The sequence below is a fragment of the Notolepis coatsorum genome (assembly GCF_963971535.1).
Source record: "Notolepis coatsorum genome assembly, chromosome: 8".
Classification (NCBI taxonomy): Eukaryota; Metazoa; Chordata; class Actinopteri; order Aulopiformes; family Paralepididae; genus Notolepis; species Notolepis coatsorum.
Genome location: NC_140172.1, coordinates 91,781,223 through 91,804,050, shown reverse-complemented (window position 1 = coordinate 91,804,050; position 22,828 = coordinate 91,781,223). Strand labels below are relative to the sequence as shown.

The 22,828-nt window shown below is 41.2% G+C and overlaps 1 protein-coding gene across 3 annotated transcripts in view; it reads left to right on the top strand.

The window, feature by feature from the left end:
• Nucleotides 1–22,828, top strand: part of usp25 (ubiquitin specific peptidase 25) — a 189,758-nt gene that overhangs the window by 88,643 nt on the left and 78,287 nt on the right. For all 3 annotated transcript variants that reach the window (XM_084320122.1, XM_084320123.1, XM_084320121.1), the window contains exons 12-13: nt 5,815–5,910; nt 11,970–12,134. In XM_084320122.1, coding sequence (XP_084176248.1) covers nt 5,815–5,910; nt 11,970–12,134 — 261 coding nt within the window. The remainder of the gene's footprint in view (nt 1–5,814; nt 5,911–11,969; nt 12,135–22,828) is intronic.

The window sequence follows — 22,828 nt, the reverse complement described above, 5'->3', positions numbered from 1 at the left end:
GCGTGTCACAGTCACTCCCAGGTATGTAAAAGACTCAGATATTATCTTCAGTGGGTGTAGCTGAGGGGTACAATTCCCTGACTGTATTGTTAGATATGATATTTAATACCACTACCTCATGTACTTTAACTTCTGGCCACCCAGTACAAGATATAAGTATGATGAACACTTTCCCACCTGATGAAACGAACCAACACAAATGGACCAAATCGAATATTTAATACAGCAAAGGGTGTACACAATATTCACTTAATTACATTTATGATTTGAAATGTTAAGTATGCACTTTTATGGCAAATGAGTATTCGTAGGTAAATCAACATTGAATGTCCAATCTCTGGTTGCGCAGGGAGTAAGTATACAACCTGGAATATTTAGGAAACGATAGCGATAGTACTTAAATAATTATAGCTGGATACACTAAGGGGGGGGGGGGGGTCCCGCTGGTTGTAAGACAGTAGGAGGGGGGGGGTTAGAGAAGTCGCTGGCGGTATCCCATCTGGCCGACGGTGTCTTGGGAGAATCCAAAGTCTTAGACCCAGTGCCCACAGAACCTCGGGCCGTAGACGAACACAGCTGGACCCTCTGTGGAACGGTATCTGCCGGTCCACAACGGAGAGACGTGGTGCGACCTCACGTGTAGAGCGCCGCCTCACCTGTAGTCCTCTCCGGGGGGTAATTCCAACACTCGACAGTGTTGGCCTTTATCCATGGAATAATCAAAGCACATAAAGCATAATCCAAGAGCCGTGGAAGGCTCGCCGTCGTCGGGTAGAGTAATCCAATATACAGGTCCAGTCGCTCTTGACCCGGAGCTCCTCGGATGCAATCACCACTAGGGGTCTGACCAGCCTGGATAAGCGTCCAGATAACGTCAGGAACGATGGGGGTACTGATAACTGTAGAACTCGAACCGAACGATGCACCATACATAAATAGACTATTATTAGCTTAATAGAATACGTCCAACTCGACGGTATGGTGCCAAACTATGACCATTCAACTATTAATCTACACGATATCTCAATGCCTATTCTGGGCCAAGTAGGCCCTACTACACCGCACGTGCTTCGTGGGGAGGCTTTTGCGTCTGTCACTCTGTTGGAGGGTAAAGAACTGGACTAAAAAGAAAGTTCTACTTTACGAGCGTCATATATATATGCGCTATGAACAAATAGTACCACACGTATTTCGCCCGGCATATTACTGCGCGGAACCGGGGGCTGCCTCGACATGTTAGGCGGCACGATTGAACTTGAACCTAGGGGTATGGCAACCTGGCGCCAGGTTCTAGTCCAATGGTAGAATGAAACTATTATGGGCTGTTTAGTAGAAACGGGGATATTCAATGCATATTGTACAAGGAATATACAGGGGATATCAAACGATATACAAATACAATTAAATATATATATATAAATAAATATACATATTCGGTTTAATCTGATCCTTCACAACAGTGGGTATGCCCCGAACAACATCTTTCGAGCTAAATCATTAACCGGAAACAACAGGCTCTTAGAGACGTTAATTTTGTATCCTGAGAACTTGCCAAAGTTTGAGATAATATCCAGTGCCTTCGGGATGGAAACATGGGGATCGGACAGGTACAGGATCAGGTCTTCTGCATAAAGTGATAGTATATGTGTTTGGCCGCGCCTAGAGTTTGTTAGTATCTCAGCTACAGAGTTTAGGTGTAGTAATTTGATCCAGTTACAAAAGTAATTTCCAAATCCAAATCGATCAATAACATCAAAAAGATAAGCCCATTCCACCCTATCGAAGGCCTTCTCCACATCGAGCGAGAGAAGACCTGTGTCCCTCTCTCCTTTTTGGTTGTATAGGATGTTGATGACCCGTCTGACATTGTGAAATCCCTGTCTCCCTTTTATGAATCTATTTTTAATTAGATTAATTAATTACAAATCCTGTAATTAATTAGATCAATTCTTTTAATCGCCTGACAGCACTAATATATATACATTCTGGCCGCCAATCGAATAGCGCCAATAACGAGTTTGGGGGTGGGGGGGGCGCCCCGCTACGACGGTCATTTCATGTATGGATGAGGAGACATAATAGTGATAATCTAGCGTTGATTTCAGGATGATTAGATAATCAGTGGACTGGATTACAGTAAAAATGCATTTTTCTCGCCTTTTCCTGGAATTACTGAAAAACACCCAAACCATACTCTATTCAAAACGGTATAAAGCGGAAATGTACGAATAAAAAAACAATCTGTCTCTGCAATGTTGACTAGAAGCAGCTCACTGAGACCCGACGGCGTTATTAGACCCATAGATATAATATAAGATATATTTTAAGCACTCGCAAATGCCAGTCTAAAACTATATCCATTGAAAAAAGACCTGGCAATTAATGGGGTATTAGCACCCCTTGCTGTGGCGGTCAATGTGTTAAGAAAGAGTGCAATAGCGGTTAGGTGGTCGAGCAGAGATTGCGTTCGTCACCAGCCCCGGAGCTGTGAGCTTGGTTCACCTGTTCGAATCCAGCTCACAGCTCCGGGGTTGTCACCAGCTTGGCTGGCCGTCTGCACTGATACAATTGGCTGTATCAGAGGGTGGGAGAAGCTGGCGGGGTGGGTCCGGGTCGTTGTAAACAGCGACTCCTACAGTTCGGTCGGGGCGCCTGCTAAGCCCTCTCAATGAGAATCCGCGCTGCCAGGTGAAAAGAAGCGGTGATTGGCTGGACGTGTGTCGGAGGAAGCACGTGGTAGCCTCCACTCTCCCAAATGATCTGACTGTGGGGGGTAAAGCGCAGCGACCAGGAAGGGACTGGGAATTGGCATACGACTAACATTGGGATGGGAGAAAATCGGAGGAAAATGGAGGGGGAAAAAGACCAATAAGAAAAAAAAAGAGAGTGCAATAAATGATTTTATTGAAAAAATAAGAATCGTGTGAGAGAATCGTGATCTCAATTCTTAGAGAGAAAAATCGTGATTCACATTTGAGCAAGAATCGCCCAGCCCTAATTTTAAGTGTTATTAGTGAAATATGAGCTTATAAAAATATCTGCGCATTGCACGGGAAAACGGACGATTTAGACGCGAGAAGAAGCACTCATGAAATCATTGTAGTCCTAAGAAATGGGAGACCCAGGGCTTTCGATGGACATCTAAATTTCATAAAACTACACTACCCCAGCTCACACCAGCCACCGCAGCCAACGGTAATAAGCAATAAATAAATATAAATATAATAATAAACGGAAGTACAACCATTTTTCTCTTCCAAATATTGATGTGATTTTCGTATTAACACTTTGATCGCCATGCTTAAATTCATAATTTACCATCCTCCGCCAGCCCTATTTAATATGGAGAAGTTCCCCTTCTTTGCAGGGCTATAACTTTTTAAATTGTATTGCTAAATTGACATTACTATGGCCCATTCAACGTCCTATATCTATTGCTCAGGGTGTAGCAACGTTATACTTTTTCATTCACATATTCATACTAAAATACGGTCTAAAGTATGTTTTTATCGTTTTCTGCAGCTTTCTCCAGAAAGTGATTTATAGCTCCAAATGCATTATATTGATGATGAAATACAGTTTGATAGGAATCTGCGCGAGATAAAAAATTTCAAATGGACATGCTTCTAGAAGTTACTACGTATGATCTGATGATGACCGGATGGGGGGGGGGGGGGTCGTTTATAATTCCCTGGCCAACGTTATATGATTCATCTAGTGTGGGTGATATGATCATTAGAGCAGTTAGTATCGAACACATTGAAAAATAACGTTGAAACTCACCGTAGCTTCCTCGCGCCGTTGGGCGATGACCGTGGAACATTTTCCTATTATGGGATGTACAAATATGCGATCCATTTCCAGGTTGTATAATAGTATATACGTCCAAATCATGTTGTTTATCGAGTTATTTGCAACCGATCGATGTCCAGTGTATCAAGATGGAGTCCCGCTAACGATAGCGAGTGCCCGGACAAAATATGGGAGAGCACCACATCCGGCGCATCACTTCCTGTTTGGGCGATCCGCCGATCGGCCACCAGATGGCGCTCTTGAACCGTTGGAGAGTTGAGAGGGGCTCAACAGTAGATCTCAGGTCTCCGGGGGAGAAATATGATTTCGATCACAGATTTTTGAAATATTGATATCAAAGACGTGGTCCAGCGTCTTTGGCAGAATAAGCATGTGTCCCAGTGTTTTTGGCGATTAAAGTGTTAATATCTCACGGGTCAAACAAACCTCAACGTTATTGCCATAAAATACAACTATTGTTTCTTTACCCTTCTGTGAACGTCTAGAAAAAAAACTGCGCCGCAATCCGGAAAAAGAAGGCGGAGCTATGGACATTATACAAAACTATTTTTGCTGTAATGGGCACCTGGTGGTACTAAAATCCAGATTTAACTCTGCTATAAAATACAACATATATTGTTTCTTTACCCTTCTGTGAACATCTAGAAAAAAAACTGCGCCGCAATCCGGAAAAAGAAGGCGGAGCTATGGACATTATACAAAACTATTTTTGCTGTAATGGGCACCTGGTGGTACTAAAATCCAGATTTAACTCTGCTATTGGAAAGAGGAGATTTGGCCCGATCCATTTATAGGCCTGATATTCTATATTCATATTTCAAATTGCATATGTCTGGATGGCAAAATTCTGTACTGTATCTACAAAAAACCTGTAAATCATCTTCCCTTTGTTCATTTGCTTAGATTTTTAGTACACTTGATCTCAGGAAGGTGCTGAATGAGCCAGAGCTCAGTTTAACTTTTGGTCAATGTTAGCATGGTGTTATTCACCGTCAAAGATGAAAAAACTAATAATAATTTATATCCCCCATGGTTCATTACAATTTACTCAGGCATAACAGACACAATATTTCTGACACTGGGAATACATTCCCTGAGGTCCATAGATGTCCCTAGATACAAAGAACATGCAACATGGACCTTGTAGAAGTGGAGCAATCTTCCATTTACTTGGGTATGTACTTTTAGGCAAATTTTCAGAAAATATGGCTAGGGCTTGAGGTTAACATGCTTTATATCTTAAAGTGGCATTATGGTGTGGAGATAAAAGGGGAATAACTAATTGAATTGAATTCACATATGTTGAGGACACTTGAGTCTGTATTTGTGAACACGCACCACTCTCCTAGAAGCTAGAAATCTGAGAGAGCCCTCTCTGAATCCTACAAACTGGGATGTCAAATCTGGGGCTGCTCCAGAGACAATGAATGGGGCTCTGGTTTTACGAGGCTCTTGCGCCCAAATCAGGTTTTAATTCTGGTTCAGACATTATCACAAAATATTACTCCTGTCCCCGACTAAGGATTTGTATAGTCGACTTTGGTTACCGTCGGTAGTGTGATAGTAAAGGGTTAACCTTCTGTAGTGTGGCAGTGAAAGGGTTAACCTGCTGTTGTGTGGCAGTGAAAGGGTTAAAGTGCTAGATTTTTGACCAAAAAAAAGTCAAGGCCTGGAATTCCTTGAAAACGGCCAATTATTTTTTAACAAGGTGCTTAAAAAGTAATTGAAATTAAAATCAACCATTCGCATTGAATGTTTTTTTCATCCATGATAAAATAGTTCTGAATCAAGATTTATTTTTTCAATAAAAAAACTGCATTTAAAAGTGAATTGTATCCTTTTAAATGCCCTTTTAAAATGGAAAATAGTGCTTGGAAAAGTAATTGAAGTCCTTAAATTTCATTTTGCAACGTTTGTGGGAACCCTGGTTTTTAAATTAATTGAACGAATGAAGCACACATAACCCTGAGCTCATGCTGTGGTGTATGTGTGTATTACCAGGTACATGGACAGGAACAGAGATATCACCAGAATCAAAAGGGAGGAGATCAGGAGGCTTAAGGAGCACCTGACTCTGCTCCAACAGCGGCTGGAGAGGTACTACTACTACACCCTGTATTACACCCTGTACTACACCCTGTACTACTACACCCTGTACTACACCACCCTGTACTACACCCTGTACTACTACACCCTGTACTACTGCACCCTGTACTACTGCACCCTGTACTACTACACCCTGTACTACTACACCCTGTACTACACCCTGTACTACTACACCCTGTACTACACCCTGTACTACACCCTGTACTACTACACCCTGTACTACACCACCCTGTACTACTACACCCTGTACTACTAACACCCTGTACTACTACACCCTGTACTACTAACACCCTGTACTATTACACCCTGTACTACTACACCCTGTACTACACCTTGTACTACACCTTGTACTACACCCTGTACTACTACACCCTGTACTACACCCTGTACTACTACACCCTGTACAGTACTACACCCTGTACTACACCTTGTACTACACCCTGTACTACTACACCCTGTACTACTACACCCTGTACTACACCTGTTGATTCAGCCAGTAAAGTAGGGTTGGGAACCGGTACCTGGGAATCTAACCTTTTTTCGGTACTTCACTCTCTCTGTAAACTAAGGCTAAACTTCCCAATTTCACACCAGACAAACTAAAACCCCTCCCTCCCTCCCTCTCCCAAACCGTTCCTCTACAACCATTCTTTTTTATGTAGCATGAGTATTATTTTTTACGTTTAAATGTCAACATTATCTGGCCATCCTCAGTAAATACTATCAACTTCCTCTGACCTCATCTGGTCTCTCCAAAGAGACCCACTCAGCACTTCCCTTTTCCTCAATATTGGAAGGAGTTTTCACTGCACATAGAAACAGCACGACTCACGAGAGGAGTTGTCACAGGGCTGTCGAACGAAAATTGAAGGTCCGCACTAGGGCTGACCCCTATTAGTCGAATAGTCGACTAATCGATCGAAAGGAGCCGTAGTCGACTGCCAACCTCTTAGTCGAATGAAAAAAAAAATATTATATATATAAATTATACATTTTTATTTTATTTTTTGTTTTTTTGTAAATCGTTTTTTTTATCATTCTTTCCAAAATAAAAGAGGCCTAGAAGCGTGGCTAATGCTAATGGCACGCATACCAGAGGCTAACTGCCTAAGAAAACAGGCACAGAGGCACTGAAAGAGGATTTCACCCATCTAATGAACACACTAGACTAGACAAATATCAAGATGTATCCATCAGTGGACCAATTGCATGCTTCCGCAGAGAACAAGAAGCCTTCCGTCGACTCCTTCAGACATTAAGCACCCCCACAGCCCAAATTGGGGGAAAAAAATATATATATATATATTTTTTTTTTTTCATAGTAGACTATTATGGCTAATTTAGTCGACTACAAGTCGACTATACAAATCCTTAGTCGGGGACAGCCCTAGTCCGCACTGGTCTGTGTCTATTATGAAATGACAATTGCGCGTCATTGAAATTGGGTTTGTTTTCTAACTGGGCGGGTCTTAACACTTTTGAGTGCCAGCCATTAGACGAAGCCGTCTGTTGTGACGCCACCACTAAATAGATAGGGATCAGTCACCTTGTTTGTAGAGCTATAACTATATTCTATATTATAGCTATGGATACAATACTATGGCCCATTTGACATCACCTATCTATCGTTCAATATGTGAAAAAGAATACATTTTTCCATCCATATGTTAGTGTTATACCGTGGTGAATATAAGTATGGTTTTAGAGCGGTCTAGGGTAATTCATGAAATGCTGAGTTATAGCCCTACACATCGATTCCACTATAGATGTTGCCTTTCTTGCCTTTATACGCTATTATCCCAAAATTCCCACAGGGGAAGATACAAGGTTAGAAAGGGTGCTCGATACCGCCGTCTAGCGGGATGCAGCCGTTATTGCACGTTGGGGACCTCAGACTCATTCCATATGGTATCAACAGGCTCCCTGGGTGGATAATGAATAAAATATCGAAAAAATCGACCCAGAAACGACAGAAAAGTTGTTTTTGGCACTGAACGACTTAAGTCGTTTTTGGAAAATTAAAGTGTTAATCTATCAGCTCTCAAGGTACCAAAATGTGGCAACGATTGATCTAACGTGAATCCCCCTTTCTCTCTCATCCTCTTTCTCTCTCATCCCGTCTCATACTCTCCCTGTCTCTTTCTGTCTCACTATCTCTACCTCTCACCATTTTCTTGCTCTCTCGTTCTCTATCTCTACCTCTGCCTCTCTCTCTCTTGCTCTCTCTATCTCTACCTCCTCTCTCTACATCTATCTCTCTCTCTCTCTCTCCTCTACATCTCTTTATCTCTCTACATATCTCTCTCCTCTTTGCCTCTCTCTCTCTCTACATATCTCTCTCTCTACCTCTGCCTCTCTCTCTCTCTCTCTCTCTCTCTCTCTCTCTCTCTCTCTCTCTCTCTCTCTCGCTATATATAATAATAATGCAGGACCTGTTCAGAGGTCTTTAATTGGCATGCAATTATCCTCAATGTTTTAGCGGCTAGCACACACGGTTAGCGCACACACCAGGGTTAGAAATTAACGGGGGCTTGGGGCAAAAATGCCCTCGAAAATTTACCAAATGCCCTCGAAAATCAGTTAAGGGGAGCAAGAAAAGCTCCCGACAGTTTACTAATTATATATATAATTATATATATGCTCTACAGTGCGAGCATTTCCCTCGTATTTGCCCCTAATAATATGTGTGTGTGCGAACCGGAAAAATCATTTACTTGCAGTGTGCGAGACGAGTGAAGATTACAAAACGGCTCCGCTGTTAATAGTTCAGAAACTGGACTGAAATTCAGTTTTTGGGTGGAATGCAAGGTTTGTTGCAAGGAGGGAGGGAGGCGGGGCCCGCTGCGTGTTACAGGGTACTTGAGAGGTGCGAACGCAGACAGACGGAGAGCTCTGCTTTCATCAAGCATGCATAGTGTAACATTAAGTTACACTGCTATCTTAACGTTAGCAAGCTAAGCATCTGCATAGCGCGACCTGTGTAACGTTAAGTAACTTGTGTTCAGCGGGGAAAGACCGTTCCATTTGTAACACAACTTCAAAGAATAACATCCAAATCTGATCCCGATGCGCATTTCCTTCATTCCACAGCGCTGAGCGTGCAACGTATCGGTATCTCATTGATAGATCTGGCCAGAGCCTATACTCACAAACGTTCCAGTGCTGTCTTCGGGATGATTTTAATCCAAACGTCCATTCAAAACTTGTATTATGAAATAATCGTCTGCTATTTGTAGATATATCAACTAAGACAACAACACAACTTGCCCACAGGGACAATCATATTTAATCTATTTAGATAGAGTATGTATTATTTACAGATAATTGAAGGTACCTCAAAACATGAAACCAAGCCATGTCACACATTGTGTGTGTGTGTGTGTTAGTTGAACAATTGTCACTGTGCTCTTAAATTTCTTTGTGTGCTCCTAAATTTGTATTTAGATTTTATTTATTAACATTTTATTTAGGAGCACATGTGCTCCTTGGGAAAAAGATTAGCATAGAGCCCTATATATGGATACATTAACATTACGTTATCAAACATAGGGACGAAGACTGTAAAAAAAAAGTGTCAACAATGTTTTATAATCTTTATGTTAACACTTTGGCTGCCTAAGGTTAAATTCATGATATACCATAGATTGCCAGCGCTATTTGTCTATGGAGAAAGTCCCCTTCTTTGCAGGGCTATAACTTTTTAAATTCTATTGCTACATTGCCATTATTAGGGCCCATTCAAAGTCCTATATGTATTGTTCATTGTGTAGCAACGTTAAACTTTTTCATTCACATATTCATAGTAAAGTATGGTCTAATGTATAAGTATGTTTTCATCTCTTTCTGCAGCTTTCTCCAGAATGTGATATATAGCCCCAAATGCATTATATTGATGATGAAATACAGTTTGATGGCAATCAGCGCGATATAAAAAATTCCAACTAGACGTACTTCTAGAAGTTACTACACGTCATCTGATGTTGACCGGATGGGCGAGGGGGCATTTATAATTCCGTGGGCAGCGTTATACCAATCATCTAATGTGGGTCAAATGTTGATAATAGCAGTTAGTATCGAAGACGGTAACGTTACACGCTGAAACTCACCCCAGTCTCCGCGCGCCGTTGGGCGATCATCGTCGAGTAGAAATCTTATCATTATGGGATATATTTTTACCCGGTCCATCTCCAGCTTGTATAATGGTATATACGTCCAAATCATGTTGTTTATCGAGTTATTGCCAATCGATCACCGTGTAGCGTGACGAGCCAGAGTCCCATGAACTATAGCGAGCGCCCGGAAGTACTACGGTCGTCATGACAACCTCTATTCAACATCCTGTTTGGCGATTGCGCCGATCGGCCACCAGATGGCGCTCCTGAACCGCCAGAGAGCTCAGTGGGTCCTGCTGGTGGATCTCATGGAGGGGACATATGAATCCGATCGCAGATTTTTGAAATATTGATATAAGGACGACGTAACGCGTCCTCCGGCAACTTTAGCATGGCCAGCAAAGACGTCTAAAGACGGGTCCCGGCACTCAAAGTGTTAATTTTCATTATAAAAATGTTGTGCCCCCGAAATACAAAAAAAAGCCCCCGAAAATCAATTAAGGGGGGCAAAAAAAGCCCTTGATTTTTTATTTATTTTTTTTTAACCCTGACACACACACCGGAACACACACGCATGCATTGTCTTTGTACGATCGCCGATGAGATTAGTCTCTGTGCTTAACCCATCCCGTCGTCCTTCCCCCCAAGGGCATCCGGGAGCAGACAGGCGTCTGCGAGGGCCGCGCCCGGGGACCAATCCAAGTGCTCCTGCCCGTCTTTGTCAAGGACGCCACAGCGTTAGCGATCTGTTGTTGTGCATGTTTTTCCATTGGGTTTATCTTATCGGGGGGGAAACCCTTGCGAGCACGGGGAGAACATGCAAACTCCACACAGAAAGGCCTGGGAGATACCCCACCTGGGTACCTGGCATTAGGGGTGGACGGTATGGTCTAAAATTTATATCACGGTATAATTTGAAGCATAGACGGTAACGGTATATATCACGGTATCAGTGTTTCCGTTAGAATAATTTTTTTTGCCTGATAGGCAGGCTATATAAAGAATGACATACTCAAGGCATGTAGATTTATAATATTTTAACTTAAAACTAGGCTACTTTTGCGTATAAAGTCATTATATTCCAAATAAAATAAGTCCCGAGTCGAGACTCCGTGCTGCTCCCATTGCAAACAGCAGGGCTGGATTTTGCTAGAAGCATATGTAGCTGCAGAGCCGCAGAGCCAGTGGCTCTTTCAGGTCGTTCAGCCGTTTGGTGGGGGGGCGCTGTTGAGCGGGCCTGTGACCAGACCTGAAAGAGCCACTGGCTCTGCGGCTCTGCAGCTGCATGCTATTTCGCAAATCCACTGCTGCAGCAGCCGTCCTCCCGTCGTTATCATAACACTACACACATATCATAATGTTTACAGCAAACTGTAGTTGATCACCAGGTATGTTTTATTAACGTAGAATAATTCATATAAGAAAAACGATAGGTACGATCTCTTACCTTTCTCCACTGGTTAAAAATGCCAGGAACTGAAATTGAAACTTGCTGTGTGCCGCGGTGATATGTGTTTATTATGAAATGACAATTGCGTGTTGACACGCCCAGTGCGCCCACTGCGCGAAGCCTCCTAAATAACTTTTTCCAGTTTGCACATATCTATTATCTATGACTAATTCGATCTATTTTTAGGGGCAAATGCGATTGAAATAGTCGCGCTGTGGTTACATGACGTCATTGCTATTTTAGAGCTGCCCTACCGGTTACACGGTATAGTAAAAATCCATACCGTAGAGCAAATTCATACCGTTTATACCGTATACCGTTTATACCGTCCACCCCTACCTGGCATCATGGAAACCTGGTCCCCAAGCGGGAATCGAACCCTGGACCTTCTTGCTGTGAGGCGACAGTGTTAACCACTACACCACCGTGCCGCTACATCTGCCTCTCTCTCACCCTTTTCTGGCTCTCTCCCTCTCCCTTCCCCCCAGGTATGTGAGTTACGGCTCAGGCCCCAAGAGGTTTCCTCTGGCAGATGTCCTCCAGTACGCCATGGAGTTTGCCTCCAGCGAACCAGTGTGCACCTCTCCTGTGGATGACATAGACACATCAGCGCCCCCCGGTGGCACGACAGGGCAACAGTCGCCCACCACAAGGCAAGTGGCAAATAAATTGTTTATTTTGTCGAATGCATAACTTAATATTTTCACTATGAATGCATTGATACCAATATAGGATTCTGTATCGGAATTTATCCAGTAGTAAAAATTAAATAGCAAGAGCCTTGTGTAACAGTGGCTGAGGAGGTAGAGCGTCGTTTAATACAGTGTTTCTCAACTGGTGGGTCACGACCCAAAAGTGGGTCACGGGGCCATTTTGAGTGGGTCGCGGATGTGTGTAAAAAAAAAATATATATATACCGTACTTTTCGCACTATAAGCCGCACCTGACTATAAACCGCAGCAGCTAAATTGAATGATGTGTACATATATAAGCCGCACTGGACTATAAGCCGCATGTGTTTTAATGTTTAATTACCATATGTAAGGAGTGGAGCCTGCGGCTTAATTTGACTCAACATGGGAAACCTCACCCGGCCCGGACACGGAAAGGATTGACAGATTGATGGCTCTTTCTCGATTCTGTGGGTGGTGGTGCAATCTTATATTGAGCTTTAAGTTCCCACCTCTACAGAGAATGACTCCCACCTCTACAGAGAATGACTCCCATTGGGACACAATACTGTCGGACAAATAACAAGAATTAACTCATTTACAAGTTGTATTAAGCAAATAAGGTAACAGATAAATAACATTTCAATGCAGTAAAAAAAGCAATATTTCGATTTTCGGGTTTTGTCCACATATAAGCCGCACCGTTATATAAGCCGCAGGGTCGAAAAATGGGGGAAAAAGCCGCGGCTTATAGTCCGAAAAGTACGGTATATATTTTAACTTTTTTTTTTTGCACTACCTATCTTTGTGAAAGTGGCTTCTCAGCTCTGGTCCAGCTGAAGACAAAGCAGAGGAACAGATTGGACATTGAGCATGACCTCAGAGTTGCTTTGTCTACCATCACCCCAGACTTTGAGGGCGTGTTCACACCTGAAAGTCCGCAGATAGTCCGGACTATCCGCGGATAGTCCGGACTTTCTGGTGGACCAAATGTGAAAATTATACATTGTTTGATTTTGGTCTGCGTTCACACTACCCTTTTTGGTGCGGATCTAATTTGTAAACAAAGAACATACAGTCGCCAAGTCGTTCATCTATTGCACTATAGCACTCACAAACGTAAACAGTTGCCGACAGCGCAATGAGACAGATACTATTACGAGCACGGCGCAAGTCGACTAGAGAGAGAGAGAGAGAGAGAGGAAGAGAGAGACTGTCCGCGCGCGGCGCGAGTCTAGAGTAGAGAGAGAGAGGAAGAGAGATTGTCCGCGCGCAGCGCGAGTCTAGAGAGGAGAGAGAGAGAGAGAAAGAAAGAGAGAGACTGTCCGCGCGCCCGTCATTCATTTGAGTTGGGTCGCGCGCAAGCTGTCACTTGGCGCTGTCAAGTTGGGTCGCGCGCCAGCCACCACTAGGCGTCTGTCACTAATTTGCTCTACATTAGGTACTATATAAAGTTTGATCGTGTTCACATCAACAGCAAACGCACCATGGTCCACTTTGAAACAAACCGAGTCCCAACTTTTCAAGAGGACCATGGTTCGGTTGTTTGGTCCTCAAAATAGTTCGGTTTGTGTTCACACCTGTACAAACGAAACGGACTATTGATCTAAAGGGACCATGGTCCACTTAAAGTGGACCAAACAGGGTAGGTGTGAACGCGCCCTGAGACTCTTGTCAGGAGCAAACAACATCCCCAGTTATCCCATTAGTTCCCTGGGATGTTAAGCTAAGAAGTCTGCTAAGAAGGATATATTATTTATTATTATTATTATTTTATTTCATTGTGTTTTTAGCCCTAGTTGCACTTTTGTTGCAACCCCAGTTATCCCATTAGTTTCCCCAAATTTACTGTAGGTCTGTTATGTTAATCTAAGAAGTTTGCTAAAAAGCATATATTATTTATTATTTATTATTTATTATTATTATTATTATTATTATTATTATTATTATTATTATTATTATTATTATTATTATTATTATTTTATTTTATTTCATTGGGTTTTTAGCCCTAGCTGCACTTTTGTTGCAACCGCAGTTCCCCCAAACTTGTTATGTTAAGCTAAGAAATCTGCTAAGAAGCATATATTATTTATTATTATTTTATTTCATTGGGTTTTTAGCCCTAGTTGCACTTTTGTTGCACTTTTTGTGTTTATTAATGTTTTTAACAGTGCATGAAAGATTGTGTATTACTGCAAAAAAAAATTGAAATAAATCATAGTGGTTAAAAATTTGGGGTCACGACTTAATGACTAAGGAAAATGTTGGGTCCCGAGGCTAGACCAGTTGAGAACCACTGGTCTAATAGAAAGGTTCCCAGTTAGATTCCTGCTCCTCCGTGTCAAAACTATCCTTGAGCAAGACACTTAACCCCTAATTGCTCCTGATGAGCAGATCGGCACCTTGCATGGTTGCCTCCGCCATCGGTGTGTGAGTCATAGATGGAGGAAGTAGGTAATGGGGGGGAAATTAAGGATTTCTCTCGCTACCAGTCCCTAAAGCCTGTACTGCAGGGGTCGGCAATTAGGTTTGGCCACGGGCCAGATTTTCCCCACGCCATTGCTTGGCGGGCCAGGATCAAAAACAATGGCTAATTTAATATAGTGAAAAAAGACAAACATTTTTCTCTGGTCTGCACCCCCTTAACAATTGTGTGTATTGCGCCGTACTGTATTGTACCCATTCTGCAATCTGTTAAATAAAGTTTTCATTCATTCATTCATGAACAGCAGATCAGCTGTTGCAGATCACCGCGGCGCGTGATGAACAGATCAGAAGACAGAATGCATGAAAACACGACTCACCATACCTTGTTTGTTGTTAAGTCCTCCAAAATCCCTGCTAATGTTTGAAACATGTCACATATCCACTCGCCGCCCTCCAATTCCAGATTGGCGTTGAATGCAGCTACTTTATCTGCCAACTTGAACACAGTTGTCATAATTTCCTCGTTGTTGTTGTTGTTGTCGCCACATATTATGCAGAGAGGACGTCGGCTCGGCACGCAAGAATCACCGACCTGTTGCGATAAACCCGTATTTTAAGTATGGCTCCTGTTTATTAAAAGAAGCTTTATATAAGAAGCTATCCAAAGATGTTTATTTTTGTTTTTTTAACACATTTTGTTACTCGCTCCATCTCGAACGCGGAAGTGAAAGTGCGTTAGGGAAATATACACGTGGCCCGGTGGGACTATTCCATTGGTTCTCCCAGTCCACGTGACCATTTCTAGCATTTCAATTGGCTATAGTGACAGACATGCTTTTGATGACTACCGGTAGATAGATACAGCTTCACAATAAAAGACACCCTGGCGTCCCGAGTGAATATTTCCCGCGCGTAAAATAAATATCATATTCTCAAAATAATCTGACGGGCCAGAAATTATTGCTGGCGGGCCAATGTCGGCCCGCGGGCCGCCTATTGCCGATCCCTGCTGTACTGAATTGGGGAAAGGGGCTTTTAATCAAGGGTGTTACAATACTTCGTTACAATACTTAAGTACTGTTTTTGGGTATTTGTACTTTACTCAAGTATTATTACTAGTTTGTATACTTGTACTTTTACTCAATTACATTTCAGAGAAAAAAAACATACATTTTACTTCTTACATTTGGGGCGACAGTGGCTCGAGAGGTAGAGCAGTTGTCTGGCAATCCGGAGGTTCCCGGTTCGATTCCCGCTCCTCCCGGGCAGCGTGTCGATGTGTCCTTGAGCAAGACACTTAACTCCTAATTGCTCCCGATGAGCAGGTTGGCACCTTGCATGGTTGCCACCGCTGTCGGTGTGTGAATGTGTGAGTGAATGGGTAAAAATGTGAGTAACAAATTGATGTAAAAAAGCGCTATGTAAAAAAGCAGCCATTTGTCATTTACATTTAAAATGCCGACCTACAAAGTACAAATCTCACAGGTCCAACAATTAGTATATTTCTTTCTCTGGCCGAACTAATGTTAATGCTATTAATCCTGTGGCCGCACTTTATTTAAAAACAGCCAATCAAATCCCCATCAATGGAAAATGAACCCGCCCAATCCATACCCATGCTGATTGGTCCTTGTGCAAGACTAGAAAGCGGGGATCTTTGATTAAACACCTGCTATCAGAAGAATAGACAGTCAGACTTTTTTTTTTTACTTTAACTTGTTAGTACTTAAGTATATTTAAAAGTAGAAACTTTTTTACTTTGACTCAAGTGTGTTTTTAGCCAAATACTCAGACTTTGACTTGAGTATGATTTTGAGACGGTACCCATACTTTCACTCTTAAGTATAATTTCTGGGTACTTCTTACACCCCTGCTTTTAACACTTTGGTTGCCAGCACGATTTATCGCTTGGATGCCACCACTCTAATCAATGAGAGGGCGAGCACATTTGCGAACGCATGAACTATATCTTAAATGATGTGTGTCTAATACGCCCGTCGCTTATCAATGACTTGCTTGCAGTCAACATGTACGAAACGGATAGTTTTTTCATCAGTACATTTCCGTTTTATACCGTTTTGAATACGAGTATAGTTTTGAAGATTTCTAGTGATTCCAGAAAAATCCACGATAATAGCTCTTTAGTGGAATACACAAAACACGTATTTATGAATCGTTTTCAAATAAACGCTAGATTATCGATAGTATATGTGCACTTATGCACGCTAGAGAAGCGGGCTGAAAAATCGATTATCCATGACCTGGTCAGCGCTAACATCATATACACACATACACACATAGGGGACATATTGTGAACGCTGTGAAAAAAACTCTGATTAACCCAATACTGGTAAAATAGATTCCTTACCTCAGTTCAGATGTTCTGCAAAAAGATTATTCCAATTCCTGATCGCCATTCCAAATATCGATCGCAATACCATCTGGGAGACGATAGGGGGCAGTATTTGCCCTTTTCGAGGTCAGAGCCAGTCCCAATGATAACGTGAGGCTGGATGGATGAAAAATGAATGGATACCGCTAATAAAAGAAATAACGATTAAATAACGAGATTTCTCGTCATTGGCACCCAATGTGTTAATGTATGTTGCTCCCTCTGCTTCAAATCTACTTCAGAATGATTTGATGAGTTCAGGGTTCGGTTCGCACAAGGTCCTTGAAGTGCTTAAAGTGCTCGATTTTTTACCAAAAAAATCAAGTCTTGGAATTCCTTAAACAGCAAAATTTTTAACAAGGTGCTTAAAAAGTAATTGAAATTCAAATCAACCATTCACATTGAAAGTTGTGTTCATCCATGATCAAATTGTTCTGAATCAAAGTGTAACTAATTGTCGGAAATTGGTTTTAACACTTTCAGATCCACCAGGGGGTGCCGTAATTACCCCCTTGAGTGCCGGCATTTAGCGATATTTCATGATTTCCGCGGAGCGCTTTCTATATTTTAGCTATGTGGAAATGGTTGGGCTCATTTGACAAAAGACGAGTTGCTGTACAATACGCCAAAAGCCGTTTGTTTATACATGCCGTCGTTCGTTCACAATTCCACGCCAAAAAAGGTAAACACTAGCCGAAATCGAAGCGGATTTCCTGGAAGCGGAGATATGAAGGGTTTTCTGCGGGGAGCGCAAATCATATTTTCTCGTCTGAGACACACTATTCCAAGTGCATAATTTCACACACTGTACACACACCACATAGTGTTGTTTATCATTCATGAAATGCAACAGATATTATATAGGGATATTGTTATCGATTATGTTGTATGCCTATTTATTTTTACAATTACTGTATATATATAGCCTCAATGTCACAAACTTACTGCATACATATCTCAACATAGCAATACTATATATAGGCATATTCAACGTAAATCAAAATATCTATATAAAAAGCAGCCATTTACCAAAATGTCCATAAGATTTACTGTATTTCATAAATCATAAACACACTATTCCAAGTGCATAATTTCACACACTGTACACACACCACATAGTGTTGTTTATCATTCATTAAATGCAACCGATATTATATAGGGATATTTTTATCGATTACGTTGTATGCCTATATTTATTTTTACAATTACTGTATATATATATAGCCTCAATGTCACACACTTACTGCATACATATCTCAACATAGCAATTAGCCCCTTTCGTGACTGCGTGTAGCCTGGGGCTGTACCGCAGTCACTCTCACGTAGACCGCAACCAGTGTCATAATAAGGTACCAAACGTGGACGAGGGGCTTGCGGTGGGTCAAAAATATATCAGATATGAATTTCAAAGATACCCAGCGTACAATATGGGTTTAACACATCTTTACAGTGTGGTCTGGAAGCTCGGAGTTGCTAATAAACAGTTTAAAACATTGTTATTCCACGAGTGGTTCTCACAGAGCGAACCGCGTATTTCCGCCATTGGGGTCACCGCGCATGCGCACCAGGCATTTCGCTGCCAGGTCCAGGCATTACAGACGGAAATACACGGCTCGCTCTGTGAGTACCACTTTTGTACGCTGGGTATCTTTGAAATTCATATCTGATATATTTTTGACCCACTGCGAGCCCCCCGTCCACGCTTGGTACCTTATTATGACACTGGTTGCGGTCTACGTGAGAGTGACTGCGGTACAGCCCCAGGCTACACGCAGTCACGAAAGGGGCTACATAGCAATACTATATATAGGCATATTCAACATAAATCAAAATATCTATATAAAAAGCAGCCATTTACCAAAATGTCCATATAAGCTTTACTGCATTTCATAAATCATAAACAATAGGTGGTTGTCGTTATTTGCTCATTTCTATATTGTATAATTGCATATATATATATGCAATGTATACAATATAGAAATATCTATATGCAATATAGAAATGAGCAGAAACTACCTAAATTACGATTTGACCCTAACAACTACGACAACTACAACAACATTTTTGACAGTATACAATATATAACCCATACTCAGCTGTTTGTGATGAATTTACCTGCGTATCATGGTGTAGTCGTCCGACAGGTATTCTGACACTACCTGTACCCCCCCCCCCTTTCCTATGCTGCTATGATGCCTGAATTTCCCCAAGGGGATCAATAAAGGAATATCTTATCTTATTTTTGCATTGCATTATAATGTATTCTGTATATTCTAATCTAAGACACACAAGTTATAAAAAAGCATTGCATTGTATTCTGTATATAATAAACACTTGACACTTGGAAATGTATTTACTTCAGATAAAACGTCATTGAGTTTGTGCCTCAGAACACGCATGTAAACAACATTCGTTTTGACCTGGAAATATATATATATATATATATATATATATATATATATATATATATATATATATACACACAATATATAAATGAGCAAAAACGACATACAATATATAACCATTCATGTACTGTTAGCTTGTGTGCATTACATTTAGCAAGTGCACCATAGGTTCACTCGGCACACAAGTTATAAAAAAGCATTGAATTATATAATGTATTCTGTATATAATAAACACTTGACACTTGATGCAGTGGAAAAGATGTCTTCACTTCAGATAAAACGCCATTGAGTTTGTGCCTCAGAACTCACATGTAAAGAGCATTCGTTTTGACCTGGAAATATATACAATATATAAATTAGCAAAAACGACATACAATATATAACCATTCATGTACTGTTAGTTGTGTGCATTACATTTAGCAAGTGCACCATGTGTTCAACCCATACTCGGCACACACGTTATAAAAAAGCATTGCATAATAATGTATTCTGTATATAAACACTTGACACTTGAAGTGGAAAAGATGTCTTCACTTCAGATAAAGCACCATTGGGTGCACCATGTAAAGTGCATTCGTTTTGACTAGAGTGCCGCCGATACTGCCTAAAATGCTGGTATCGGTATCGGTATGTTGCGCTCCGATACCATATGACGTAATTTATCAGCAACACTGCGGACGTTGGGCTCTGTAGATATACCCTACTCGCTGAGTGAGCATTATAAAACAAACGTGTGCTTAATCGACCGTGAATTAAAGTGTCAATTGCCATTTTAACAGCAGAGCAGATACTTTCTTAAAATGCCATCGTCCCGGCAGAGCGCTGTTGACGGGGAGTTCTGATGTTATTAGCATTAGCTGAACAGCTAACTGAAAGCTAGCATTAACTAACGTTAAAGGTTTAGCCATAACGTTACCTTGGCTAAAGTTGGGGCTATTCATAATCCAACAATAATGGCTGCAGACCTGCAAGCAAAGTACAGCAGGTTGGCAAAGGAGTATTCCAAGTTAAATCACAATGTCACCAGTAACGTTAGTTTTTCCATATACCGGTAGCTCTGATGCTAGCTAACCTAGCTCACGGTAACGTCGTCATTGCACAATTGCACGTCGCGTACACAATTAATGACATGTTGCGGACAGCCATATCGGCGACAATGTTTAGCTTTTAGTGCCAAATGATAAGAGTCTGAGGCGGAGTCTCAAAAGAGAATGTTGAATATTTATTGTGCAAAAATCACAACAACAGAGCATCTGCTACTAAACGGAGCCTTCTTGTGGAAGCAAGTGCAGCAACGAATAATGTCCGTGTGGAACTAATGTGCCAACAACCTTTCCGTGGGTGAACTCATTGAGATAGTTTTCAATTACTGATACTAATACTAATCTATACAATCACCTGTTGTTGAATAAAACTTTATAGTTATTACTAAAAAAAAAACAGTATATAAACAGTAGTTGTATTTAAAAAAAAAAAAAAAAAAGTTTTATAATTTATATAATATTTTTTAATTTTTTTAATGTATGCACTGGTATCGGATAAGTATCGGTATCGGCCGATACCCAAAGCTTAGGTATCGGAATCGGATCGGAAAGGAAAAAATTGTATCGGAACATCTCTAGTTTTGACCTAGCGCAGTGTTTCTCAAAGTGGGGGGCGCGCCCCCCAGGGGGGGCGCAGAGGCATGACAGGGGGGGCCTTGAGATTTATTTTTGGAGGTTCCTACATTTAAGTGACAACCAGACTATAGACATTGCTGATAAACTTTACAAAGTGCGCCCAGTCCTAGACTACCTTGTGAACCGATTCCAGGAGCTCTATCAGCCCAGCCAGGATATTAGCATAGATGAGGGGATGCTGGCCTAGCGTTTTTTTTTTTTTTTTTTTTTTATTACAGAAAATTATCACTAAAGTGCTATCTGTTGCAGCTGCACTGTTCTCCATGAAAATACCATTTCTCAAAATCTGAAAATCATTATTTAATAAAACACAGAAAAGGATCACCAAGTTACTCTGGATAAAAAAAAACTTTACAGACAACATTGAGACAAAGCTTCCTGACGCATCTCCATCCAAACTCTTGGAAGAACTCTTTGAAATCTCATCTGATACCACCTGGAGAGCTAGTTTCAGAGTGTGGTGCTGAGTACCAAGTATCTCATGATGCAGCAGTTGAGGTGTTGATACCATTCAGCACCACATACAGTATCTGTGTGAAGCTGGCTTTTCATCCATGACCGCTCTGAAAACAAAATATAGGGCCAAGTTGAGCCTTGAGGATGACATGCGTGTTGCCTTGTCAAAGACTGACAGCAATAAAGACTGTTTGCTTATTTCCTATGTTCGCTTTGTAAATTCCCAGTCACTGAGTGAAGATCTGCTGTTTTGCAAATATGTCAAAAACAGAGCGACCGCTGATGAGCTCTTCAAAATGATTGACAGTTACCTGACAGAACATGGACTGAAATGGGAGAACTGTGTGGGCTTTTGCTCTGACGGTGCGCAGGCAAAACAGGCTCATTGCAGCCACTAATGCTGTGATGACTCACATAATTTACTTACATTTTCTCTTTTTTTGCACAAATTGCAAAGTTCTTTCACAAGTTTTTTTCACAAAGTTTTCTATCTATTTTTATTTTTTTTAAAGCAGTGTCCTTGAATTGTATTGCAATGTTACAAGATGTCTCTATTTTTGAAAAAGCTGTCTTGAGTGTCAATTGAATTGTATTGCAATGTTACAAGATGTCTCTATTTTTTAAAAAGCACAGTCTTTGAGTGTGTATTGGACTGTATTGTTATGTTGTTGCACAATTGCACAGTTGTAAAGTGGTTGCACAATTTGAAAGGTCACGATATTGGTGTTATTTCAATAAATTTAAACATGGCCCATTTCATTACTATTTTGTTGGGGCGAGGGGGGGGGGCCCAAAATATTTTGGTCCGCCAAAGGGGGGCCTGACAGAAAAAGTTTGAGAAGCACTGACCTAGCCCAATGACAGATAACCATTGAATGTGTGCATTTAGAACATTCACAGTAAAGTGCATTAGTTTCGACCTGGCAAAATGGCAGATGAACATATTTACATGTAAAGTATGTTAGTTTTGACCTGACAAAATGGCAGATAACCAGTTTGTGCATTTAGAACATTCACAGTAAATGTATTCAAGTGCATTAGGTTCGACCTGGCAAAATGGCAGATGCACATATTTACATGTAAAGTATGTTAGTTTTGACCTGACAAAATGGCAGATAACCAGTTTGTGCATTTAGAACATTCACAGTAAATGTATTCAAGTGCATTAGTTTCGACCTGGCAAAATGGCCGATAACCATTGTGTTTGTGCATCAGAACACATATGTACATGTAAAGTGTGTTAGTTAGTAAAGTGAGCCATATGTACTCTGAAAATGATCAGCAGCTAACACCAGGACACTGATGAACGGCATTGAC